Genomic DNA, 13,392 nt, shown 5'->3' with positions numbered 1-13,392 from the left:
AAATAAACCCCCAAACACAGGGACAACATTTTGGGTACAGTTATTAAATATTTATATGAGCACAAGTATCAGTACATTCTTATTATAAAAATAACGCAATTAAAACGTTTTCTTTGGGTATTTTTCATAATACACAATTTTCTTATCTGCTATGATATTTGTTTTACATAGAAATGATAAGAAATAAATATCTAGTATAATTTGATATCACAAGAAACAACAGTAAGTCTGTTGCTGATTACGATTCGTTGATCTCTTATCACACGGCATATTCTATATTTGGATATTATTCAATTCTTCATATAATTAGTATCCTACTTTTTATAGTAATGCAGGCTACATAAACTACGATAAAGTATTACAATTATTGATTAATGTACAATTTCAACTGTAGCGATAAATCACAATATATTATGATAATGATAGTAACGATTTTTTGTAGCTCTTGCGGTAGTTGAGAAATATGTGTTAACAATATTTTTTATATGTACTTATAATAAATTAAAAATTAAACTAATAACACATATTCTTACTAAAATAATGATAAAAATAAAAACAAAATATAAAACGGAAACAGTCTATTCTATAACATAAATCTTAAACGCATATCAAACCATCAGAAGCCATCTGATAACAAAATAAATGACAAATAACGACAAGAAGCGAAAACCGATCGAGCCTTCAATCGAGTTTATAAAAAAACAATCGACCATAGAACAAGTTGATACATTTTAAGAAGAAAAACTGGTTTATCCCCTATTCTGCGACGGATTGACTTTCGACACGAAAACTTGTAGCGCTATCTCTTGCTTTAGTATTGAAAACAAGCCAGACAGCAATAGAGACGTTAATAACAATATCGTTTGGAGCTCGTAATACAAGACCGTTCTCGGTTGCGGTCAGTGAAGCCCTATTGTTGCCTGAACGATGATACAATAGCATAATATGACTAGCTATGAAATTTAGATAGACTAGACTATAAACATTATTTAAAAAAAAAATTCATTTTCTCTTAAAGAAGTCCTTATTTTGTTGCATCTAATTTAAAATAATTTCTTCTTATAACTTCAAACTGGTTATTTCGGGGAATAGGAACTAAATTGTTGTCTTTTTCTAACTATTTGTTCTACTGTGTATTACATATATACATGCGACGATTAGTTTAACAACTTGTTAGCAAGGGAGGACTTATCTCTGAAAAAGATCTCTTCCAGCCAACCCAGCGTAGTTAGAGAGAAAATAATTTAATTTGGGTAATCCAGTGCAGGAAAGGTACCGGTGAAAATAATTTAAATACAACAAACACAAATTGTGAATAAATATATAAATAAATAAATATTTTTTGTTATTGATAGATAATTTATAATTCAAATAATTAAAAGAGAAATAAATTTCATTGTTTTGTTTTCACAACAATTAATGAACACCAAGTAAGAAAAATAACTCGAAATTGTATAACTATTTGGATTAAATAGATTATATTCTTCTCCATGTTTATCTACAATCATATTTAAAATTGTATCAAAATCATTAAAACTAGTTTTGTATTATCAAAGCACGTAACTAATTGCTGAAGCCGCGAATTTTTCAATCCATCCTCGTATAATGCGTGATATAATGCTATTTCTAATTTCTTAAAACTCTTCTTTGTTACAGCCCCAGCGCCATGAAGCTGGAATGGGCGGAGAACGAGTCCGACTATGGACTTGAAGAGGCCGCCTTCTACGAGGGTCCAATGACAGCTGCACCACCGCCGCGAAAACACGTCTCCTTCAGCTTGAGACTTGATTTGGTTAGTCATCGTCACTTTACAACACATTATTTGCATACATAACCATTGTTAAACATAGATCTTCCGCATATTTTCCATAAACTAAAGATTAGTAACTAGCATACTTGTAAAAATATTTACTACTTTACTTATTTGTTTTAGACTCAGGTGTTATTCCTCTTTACCCTGTAAATTCACTACCATATCCCACCCTTCAAACCGAAACACAGCACTATAAACAAAACTCAAAAATCAGTGACGAACTAAGATTACCGTATTATTGAGTGAAACTTATAGAAAATGCACTAGGTGGTAATCTATCAATACATCCTGTTAATCACTGCAATATAACGATAGAAATTTCTACTATTAGAAACCTAAGGTGCGTTTTACATGTCGTTTTTCATTAGAAAACCTGTTGCGACTGGTCCTATAGGAAACGGCAAGCTAACGATAACTTATCGATATTATAATAAAATAAACGAATTAATTCTATACTATCAACGAATTAACATAAAGTAACTTGAGTTTTCAAATTAATTCTGTAGCATTAACCAATATAGAGTTATTATTCCAATTAAACAAATTTGCAATTCACACTTTTATCTTTTCAAAATGGAACATATTATCAATTGTATTTCTTTTTTTTTATGTTGTGTGATATCATTGTCATTCTGAACTAATTTTAATAGTTTTTTTTATCGAAAAAGTTTACTCCCATATTAGACCCATATACATTTTATCGCTGTTTTTCTCATTTCATTTTATTTAATGTTTTGTGGGACAAAACTTTTAACTATTTAAAAGTTCATTTAACATTTTTTCTACGAGAAAACAGCATTATTTATTTATCGCATGTCACTTAGTGAAAAAATCACACACAGAAAAAATAAACTTAGCATATTGAGAACCTCATTTCTAGAAGTCACTAAAAATAACTAAATCATCAAGTTGCTATACCTATTTATTGCAAAGCATTAATAATATATACTTGACTGGTCCATTAACATGATCTTCAAGCTTGTAGAACTGGACCATCGGTTGTAGGATTACAAAGTAGTATTTCTGTGTTAAATACTTTCCAGTATTCTAGTAGCAGACTTGAGATGAAAACAGGGTTTATGCGTTTCCAATTGCCTGGCTTGTTACAACTATAATTGTCACAAGTTGTGTAGCCAACTCTGGCTACTAGCACGCGAACACTGTAAGTATGTTTGTAATTGGACGGATAATGACAGGTATATCATTTTTACTCAGTGGTTTAACCGATATAAAGTGCCTATCTATTGCTACCATGAACTAGATTGGAAACTCGCTGCCTCAAAGAAAATAATATATATACGCATTTAAATAAATCCTACTAATTATTATAAATGTAGATATTTGGATCTTTGGATGATTTGTTACTCAATCACACAGTACAGATTTAAATTAAATTTGGTATCCACACAGAATAATCATATGTCAACTAATATAATAAAATTGTAACTACACGATGCCTTTTAATCGAAAACATTTAAGAAAAATTAACATGAGGAATTTCAGTAGATGCCAAAATAAATCTTTTTTATAAATTTTGTCTATCTGTAGGCTTATTCTGGTATCACGCAAAAACTATTGCATCAAATTGAATGCGATTTTAACAGTTATATTCATGAAAATCTAATTTCAATTTGGTGTACGTTTTATCGTAAAACGTCAGCTAACAGTGACCTATTTCCTACTTTTAATATTCAAGCGTGGGAGGTAGCGGATAAAAAACTGATCTTAAATACCAGTAAATACATAGTATGCTTCTTAATTATAATTGTTCTTAAGTAGAAATATTTCATTATATTAATCTAAGGAAAGCTCTATCTGATATATGTGTATCGTATTTCATAAAATCCGTTAAACTGTTTAGTAGAGTAGCTATATCATTATTAGAATTTTATGAATATAGAATGTATTTAATAGAATTATAAACATATATAAAGTTTTAAAAATAAATACAAATACCTATTTTAAATAACAAATTAGGAAATAAATTTTTCGTGGAATTGAATTTAGGTGCGTAGCGTTACACTATAGAATTATTTTCCATAAGTAATTATTATGTCGACTATACATAACATTACGTAAATATAAATAATAATAACTTGAATTCAACTTACTAACTTGTTACGGTTAATAATAACATAAAAACAATTTGTCCTTATAAGTAGCGGTTGTGGCGGGGTGAACTGTATTGCACCGGATACGCAAGCTACCGGACCGTGTACAACTGTCTCGTCCTTTTTAACATCAACACCATTGTATGCCGAGACTGTGCCTTTGTCTCTATCAACTACATGTAAACTTAAAAATAAAAATAAGTTTTAATAGTTTCATACAGATATTGATTTAATAAAAGTATATATGCTCACTATGCAAAAGCAAAACACCGAATAGATAGATTAATAGATTTAATAAGAGATAAAATAAGACTACAAATCTTAAAAACAATTGAACGACGTATGCGAATGTTAACGCGAATTTTCATTTTTATATCGAAATCCACAAAATAAAACTGGATTTCATTCAATTGTTTTATCCATGAAAATTTCGCAAACGCAAATAAAAAAATAATAATTACTGATTGTATCATAGAAATAAAACACTATACCGTTACTTTAATCGATCCAAATAATAATTAATAGTACATATTTCATTTGATGTAGTCAAGCAGCGGCGTACAGCTATAGCAACAATCAATCAACGGTCTATGCCACGAGTACGTATCGAAAACAAACCGGAGTTCTTATTTCAAAGTTTCCCGCTCTTTATTTTTATTTTTTATTTTATTTTTAAACTTGTCCGTGACACTGACGCTAAGCTACACTAATGAGTTTCGACATTAGCTTACTGCGACGAAAAACGACGCGACTTTTTACGAATGGGTTAGTTGAACTACTTTGGTGTTGTTATTCTTTTTAATTTGAAAAGGGTCGTTACGAATGAGTTACTTGGATAGAGTTAATTGATTGAAAGTATTGGAACCGATTTATTTTGTATTTCTAAAGTCTGTCATTGATCTATTTTACAAATCAATATTTTATATAATACTACCGATCCGGCCCGGCTTCGCACGAATAGATAGAATTTTTTAAAATACATAACTTATGTTACTCGCTAATTATGTAGCTAATCGCTAATAAGTAAGAGAATTTTTAACCCATTAGAAGTCACTGTACTCGAGTGAGTACAGGCATATACTTAAGTGCCAGTTACAGATCGTGTAAAGTTATCGTAGACTACCTTGTTATTTTACTTTATCAATCAACTGTTCAAGTATATTGACAAATATTACGAGGGTAGTGTGATTTTTTATGATAAAAAGTGTAAGTTGATCAAGACACTGTGGAGGTAAGTTCATTATTTTAGTTATTTTCTAATAATTACTGTTTATAAGTTGATTTTTTTCATTTAATTAGTATAAAATATGTATCAGGATAAGTTATAAACAATAATGCAATCATTACTTATAACTGAAATAAAACAAGAGCCATGTAAATATTGGTGTACTCGCTTGAGTACAGCGACAACATAAGTAAGTAAAATAACCGTTTTTTTTTTCAAATTCTTAACAATAAAAAACAAGCATTTTAAAACTCGAACGAGCTACAAGAGGCTTGAAGCAGCGATTGAAGCTGTTTTAGAAGAAAGCGATGAGAGTGAATATGACTTGGCGATTATCCCACCAGATCCAAGTGCGGTGACAGATGAGGAGGAAGACACTGATGAGAATATGGCGGCATGTCCCATACCGCAAGACGTTCCTAGTACTATTGAGGTATTTACAAACCAAAAGGATAGCGATAGGGAAGACAGCTCGTATGACGATAGTGATGATGAACCGCTGGTGTCAAAAAGAATACGACTAGATTCTACTCGGATCGGGCTTGGGCGAATTCGAAGTGCCAATCTACTTCGAATTCGAACCCGATCTAGCGAAAGTGTTCCCCTACATACTCTTTGCCGGCCAAAAGTACTACTGAAGTTCATGATAGGAAGAGTGCTATTTGTGAACAGCTGAAAGGCCTCAATTCTGTACAAATATTGGAAAAAAATATTGATAATGATATAATTGATATGATTATAGAAAACGGCCAATTATACGCTCATCAACACAATAAACATGAATTTCGACTGGATACCTCTGATTTAAAAAAGTTCTTAGGCTTAGCACAAAGGATATGAAAAAGAAAGAACGTGCCACTTATGACTACAGGTTTGACAAAAAAGTGATCTTTTGCTGGTAAGGTGGAAAGATAACAGTGTATGTACCATGGCAACTAACTATGATACCATTGCAGTGCTAGAGACAGTCAAGTGATGGTGTCAAATAAAGAAGGAAAAGATGGACATGGCGATGCCACGTTTATTACAAACGTACAACAAAAATATGGAAAGTGTGGATGAGCTGGACTAGTCATTTTCATTATATAGAATCACTGTGTGTAAAAAGTGGTGGTAGGTGATGTTCACTTACATGTTAGACGTAACTATTGCTAGTACCTGGCGATTATATGTGATGAGTATCGATGATTCTATGGATCAACTCATGTTTCGTCGTCACATCGCACGATATTATTCAGGCCAAGGTGATCGAAGAAGATCGCGTCAGGCTGCATTAATAGTATGCGGTCTTTCTCAAGATAGAATTGGACACTATACTCTGTTATGTCCATGGTACTGCTCATGCCTATAGGCGACGGTTACCACTTTCCATCAGATGGGCCGTCAGCTCATTAGCCATTCTAAACATAAAAAAATTATTCGGTATGAATACTGTAAACTGTTTTCGGTTTCTATATTTGACATATTTATTAACAACTGGTATTATTTCAAAAAGTATCAAATCTCTTCACAAACATACACTGCAGCTATCAATAAATCATACGTGTTGGTGCACGAGTGGGCCGTTAATAACCGGCGAGACGGGGTAAAATACAGACCAACTCGACAGTTATGACACCTTTATTCGGCGGTGAAGTGTCACCATAAAGAATAAGGTTCGATATGATTTATGTCGACTAATCGACGACAGCTGAATGTTCAGTGTTTAAAACCCTGTGTACAATTAATTTCAAAATGGTGGGGACTCCCGATTTGTTGATATTATTACACAATCTACAGCTGCATAATAAAAAACCACTTACAAATTATTACAATATTAATGTTTAAACAAACAGCAAACATAAACAGAAATAATAGATGAAATCAGCTAATCAACAGCCAACTAACAATAAACAAAATCGTAAAAATTACATTGTATGAAAAGCACCTAATTATCTAATTAATGATTTGATTTACTTTAATAATTTTTTTTTATATACCACTGAGTTGGCAAACAAACATCCGGCCCACCTGATGGTAAGCGGTTCCCGTAGCCTATGACCGCCTGCCCTAAACACAATTTCGAAAGTTTTTTTAAGCGACTTTAAATATAAGAGGAATTGTCGATTCATATACACTTATGTTACCATGTCAGCCGTTAATTGTCTATCGCTGAACATAGGCCTCCCTCTATTGTGGGGCTTTTCCAGTAGTTGCCACGCTTGGCAGGCGAGTTAGCAATTGCAGTTAGGCATTGGAGATGTCTTAAGAGGGACGTTGCTGCTTATCCCTCGACCATTAAATTCTCTTAGTCGCTTCTTACGAACCCCCGGAAAAGGAAGGGGTGGGAAACATCAGTCTTTTTTTTATATAAAAAAGTATTTATTCTACCGATTCCATATACAAAATAATGTTCGAGTTTTGTACTCATTTACCATAACTTTTACTCACAAAATCGTATGTCTTGATTGATTACCAAGAGATAGCTAAAACTAAAAATTAAGAAACTGAAATATTAGTATATGTAGAATAATATTAAATTGTTTAAATATATAAATATGTTTAGAACATAGATTATGTTCCAAACATAGCTTTTTATAACATACAATACGCTAAAAAGTATTTCGAAAATTTCAACTTAAAGGGAAAAACTAACATTACACGTGTAGAGATGCGGGCAACAGTTAATCAATTACAAACTATTCGATCACGTGTTCGTTAACAATCTACGTTATTACGAATTAGTCAGTGATTTCGCAATCTTGTTGCTTTGTAATATCGCCTATACAATTCGCTTTGTTTATAATCTAATGATCTAATAATAATATTGTATTCACGTTTACCATAAAATGAAAATCGAATTTACGGACTCAATTTCGTGTTTTGTTCATACTGAAATAGACTCAGTAAAAAGTAACATTTCGTTCGACATAAATCGTACTATAAATGTTCAAACCAACGATATTTTAACATTTTCAATGGTATATATCATGTGTTTTAACATGAAGTTTGTGTTTCGTTCGGCCCCAAAATTTCGGAAGACAAAGGCTAGTTATTTATTGAGTTACAGTAATTTATATTTAGTATTTCTATATGAGTAAGAATATTTTACATTAAAATAAACTTAATTACAAGTATTTTAAAAAGTACATTTTATTTAAGATAGCCACTATTCTATTATTCTATTAAAATTATTTATAATTGAAATAGCAAACAAGCTGTGAAATAAAATCACAAGATATGCATAACAAATATCGCCAATCCTGTGGACTCGGGCCTCAGAACTAGCAATATACTATCAGGAATGACGTTACATTATAATCTATGATTTTCAAAGTGCTTCTCATTTCTATTAGCGACACATTCTGCTAGCCATTAATTAGCCCATCAGCTTGTTTACAAGTCCAAGTTGCGTAAAATAAAATACAAAACAACCAGTTATAAATCTAACGGGAAACCCACGAAATAATGAAGCAAAAAATAAACAAGGTACGAAAGATAAAGTTTTTATAAAATATTCTGTTATTCTAAGATGTCCCTAGATAATTTTATTCTAATTTTTCTGTGTCTGTCTATTCTACCTCTTACTAGTACCCCGCTAATGTATACCGATAGCATAGACAAAGCTAACATGCTATTTTCACCCATTAAAAAAAAACAGATCAGAAAATTGGTGTAATTTTATTTATTTATTAGCTTTTACCCGCGACATTGTCCGCGTGACTGGAATATATCGATTGACCGAGTTAAATAGTAGCTTATATCTTTCTCCATCCCATATACGAGCAGTATGTACGTTCTGTCATTGAGGGGTCACGTAACAAACAAATACACTTTCACATTTAATATATTAGTAAGAATTAGGTACATATATTTATTTTCCAAATAATAAGTGACAAATATTTTCATAAATATATTATTATCTATATTATTGTTATGTGTAAATTATCGGACCCGTCCGTGCGTGTCTCATTAGGGTAGGCACAAGCTATGCGATATCCGGCCCCTAATTAAAGGAACTATAGTGTTACGTCCCCATCCAGGATGTGACAGATTTGTCGTGATTTTTCTTTCTAAATTAGGTATAATGTACAATATATCATTAAATCCTATGATATTTGTATTCCTTGGGATCCTTTGAATCTGAAAAATTATAAATTATACTGATTCCTTTTCTGACTATTTGATACTCTTTCTTTAAGGTGAATAATAGACACTTCATTTTTCTAACTTAATTACTTACCCTTGTGATACAATTTGCTTTGTCGCATGCCGATTCTTTGATTCTAAGCGAGATGGACGGATGTTATCTCATTTTTCACATTGCGACAATCCTAATCTGTGAATCTATTAACACGTATTATCTTGTTTACATTAAATTATTATTTATATAAAAAAAAAAAACTAACTGACACGAAAAACATTTTGTCCTCTACCACGTATATTTTTTATAGAAGTTATAACTATCGTACCTCTGAAGTCGAAACAAACAGTACACGTTTAGATAAAAAGTTTCTTTAAAATTGGATGAACAGTTCCGGAGTTCACCATGAAGTAAGAACATCACACGGGATTTTATACATATATTCATTAATTTATAAATATATTAACTGTATTTTAAACCCTACAAAAAAAGGTACAGGGCTTGGAGCAAAAAAATTTAAATTAGTCGTACTAATACATATCACGATAACATCAACCAACGGTTGATAAAACAAAGCTGTTTTGTAAATACGAGTGTACTTGTAACATGCAATTGCGTGATTTCGACTAGTATTTTGCATTTTCAAACGTCGAATTTGATTTTTTCATGCATTTAATAACTTCTTATCAGACAATTACATAGATTAAGAATATCTAATATATTTATTGATATAATTTAACCATTATTTAATATACATATATTAATATATATTTATATAAATAAATATTAATTCTTAAAATTACATAGACTTTAAAATTGGAATATAGAATAATTTTAAACTTTTGAATCTTACGAACTCTGAAGTCACAGCCGTCTGTGCAATTATTTGTATATATTCAATATAATTATCCTTTAAAATATCAGTGAACGTAATAAGTATAAAATAATATATACATTTTAATAGAATGACACAATTCTTATGGATATAAAATTTGTTGTTGGTAAAGTTAGTTGTTGTTGCTTCGATTGAAATAGATTATAAATAGTGGAACATTCATCTACGCCTGACTCTACTGTTTTATAAAATATTGTAAGTAGATGTTGTCTTTAACTACAGTTTAATGGTGTATTTACTTACCAAAATACTCTTCGTCAAAACCTACTCCACAGATGAGTGAGTAACGATAATCTGTAGATAATTCCAGCGGTTCTTTAACAACAATTTATTACAATCCGGTCTTGAACAGAAGCAGATAAATCAGTAAGCGTTAAAAAGTAGAGACGGATGATATAGGGAGACAAGATCGAGCTGTCACATGCGTTTGGCTCTCCAGTTGAGCGACAAATAGTCTATTAACATCACCAATATATTATCTATATCCTTGAAGGACATTTTTAAATACATTTCTGAGTAAAAATATACTTTTTAATTATTTTTTTTAATCTCTTCTCTATGTCTATGGAAATGAGACTTATAGTGTTATAAGTTTTAATCTTAATTTATGACATTAAAAACAGAACATTCTGAAAATCTATTTGTTATAAAATATATGTACTTCGATTTTGGCTTGATATATTTTAATATAAGATTTAAATCTATAACTTAAATATTCCACTAATATTATAAATATATTTTGATGTTTGTTAACCTGTCATACTTAAACGACTGAAACGATTTGAATAAAACTTGGTACGAAGACGGATCATGTCTATTCAAACATAATCTCAACGTATACGATACTTTTTGGGGAAGCATATTGGATTATAACAAGTAACTAATATAACGTACGAATAAATTAAAATTATAGCGATTTTTTATTTTATCTCATCGCGAACATGGAGAAAAGATTCTTTACAACATTAAAACCTACCTATAAATGAGGAGTGCGCGTAATGAAATATAAAACCCTAAACTAATATTAAAGTTAAAACAATAAAAAGAAACATAAATAACAACATAATTATTATAAGTTTAACACAAACGCCCCCCACTCCGCTCTAGTGATCACGCCACTTAAAGATAGCATTCCCTACTTTACGGTCTAGTGAATTATTCCTTTTTCCTAGAAATTTGTCCTCATATAAAGTAATAATATCAAAATAACATCCAGTTACCATTAATTTTATTTATAATAAACTGCTCTTTTATTATTATTGTTATTTTATATAAATCTTCAAACCTTGGTTACGGAATGAGCTCCCTGTCGAGGTCTTTCAAGAGACTACAGGATCTTAAAAAAAAGAGACAATAAGGTTCGCAGGGTCAGCAACGCGCACGTAGTGTCTCTGGTATTGCAGGCGTTCATAGGTTACGATAACCGCTTACCATCAGGTGAGCCATAAGCTTGCTTACCACCTCATTGGTATAATTTTTTTTTATTTTCTTTATGGAGAATCAGTGCCTTGCCAATTGGAAACTGTGTAGAAAAGTCGTCTATATGAGTAATTCTGTCCCACTTGTGTTTCTGTTGCCAGTCAGAGTTATTAGATTTTTGGGTAAATAATGGTATAGATGTGATAGTGTATTGCACTAAGTACAGAAATTTAGCAACTTAATTTAAAAATTAATGGCCAAGCATACGGAGAATCATAAAAAACATTTCATCGCCGTGATGCTGTTTACATCTATAGGCATTCATTACGTCTTTTTACTGTAAATACAATATAACAAATACATTTTACTCCACAATGTATCCTACTCATATCTAGAGATAACAATACAACATAATAAATTTTATAAAAAATAATTAATAATAATAATAATCATCATCACTTTACATTAAATAATTATTACGATTCTCTTAAAGGCATATATTATTAGTGTTTTATAATTGCTTCTGTATCTATATTGTTGATTTTATTAGTTTTTTTATTGTTTCAATTTTATATTCCTTTTTATATTAATACCCGCCCACTATGTACTTTTTATTTACAACACATTTGTGATTTGTTAATCTTTGTCGGGTGCCCACGATACAGGTTCGCCTAGTGTGGGGCCCATTGTATCTTGTTTTTGTAACTTTGTGATTTTTGTCAAATTAAAAAAAAAATTAAATAGCCCGACAGAGCGCCTATAATTTTCACTTACACGAAAGTAAAAAAAAAATACAAGACGATTGACATCTCTTCTAGAATAACAAATAGAACATATCAATCATCAAACAGGGCAATAAGTAAGTAAATTGGGTTCGTGCCCTTCAATGTAGATAATCACATTCAAGACTGGGGAGAGGGCGACCCTACGCGACCCGTACAAAAATATCCGTTTACGGGTTAATCGTCGCCTACGGTTCATTGAGTGAGAAATTCATTATGCAGTCGCGTAGTTGTTAGTTCGATTTTTCATAAACCAAGATATTAATAATCTGAGACACATTTAATTTTATTTATTACAAAGTAAAGGTTCTTCATAGTAATAATTAATATTTTTCTTATGGTTTCATGTCCTTTTCGTAGATTAAGATTATGTCTCTACCAATAACTATTTATACTATTAAAATGTTGTCGATTTTGAATTTGGAACTAAATTTTATATTTTTTATTTAAATGTATGTGTAATGTGTGAAAAGAAAATATAGATATGTATGGCTGGGTATTTGTCTCAATTTATAGGTCCAAATAATACGATGGATTTCAATAAAATCACAAATTAATATAAACTAATTCTCATTAAAATTTATCTCTTACATTTTACGTGATGTGCGAACGGTCAGACAGATTATAATTTTGAAAAAAGGTATTTTAAAATCGAAATCCATACTCATCTATACTAGATCCATTAAACTTACAAAAAAAATTACTTTTGTATAAGTACACTTAATCTAAGTATACGTAAGTACATACTTGCGTATACATTGTGTATACAAAAGTCCAATTATTATGTATTGATAAATTGCCATGTTATCTAACACAATCTGTACCTCTATCATATGACTTCACCTACGTAAAATACAAATCCTTGTTCATTACTAATATTATAAATAAAACAAGGAATTCACACTTTCGGCTCAAACTGTTTACACAACTTGGCATAACATCATATTCGAAATGCAGAACACTGTAGGCCACTTTTTATTCCAGTCAATCGACAGACAGCGGGTTATATTCCAATTACGCGAAT

General features: G+C 30.9%; 1 protein-coding gene across 3 annotated transcripts in view; it reads left to right on the top strand.

Moving 5' to 3' along the window:
* The window catches only part of LOC113519793 (ETS-like protein pointed), a 188,213-nt gene that overhangs the window by 25,320 nt on the left and 149,501 nt on the right, over window positions 1–13,392 (top strand). For all 3 annotated transcript variants that reach the window (XM_026905003.3, XM_026905002.3, XM_026905001.3), the window contains exon 2: window positions 1,657–1,792. In XM_026905003.3, the coding sequence (XP_026760804.2) occupies window positions 1,667–1,792 (126 nt within the window). In that variant the 5' untranslated portion in view covers window positions 1,657–1,666. The remainder of the gene's footprint in view (window positions 1–1,656; window positions 1,793–13,392) is intronic.

The sequence above is a fragment of the Galleria mellonella genome, unplaced genomic scaffold (genome assembly GCF_026898425.1).
Source record: "Galleria mellonella isolate WM207_F2 unplaced genomic scaffold, CSIRO_AGI_GalMel_v1 utg65, whole genome shotgun sequence".
NCBI lineage: Eukaryota > Metazoa > Arthropoda > Insecta > Lepidoptera > Pyralidae > Galleria > Galleria mellonella.
Note: the sequence above shows the minus strand (reverse complement) of the source record. Positions and strands in the feature narration are given on the sequence as shown.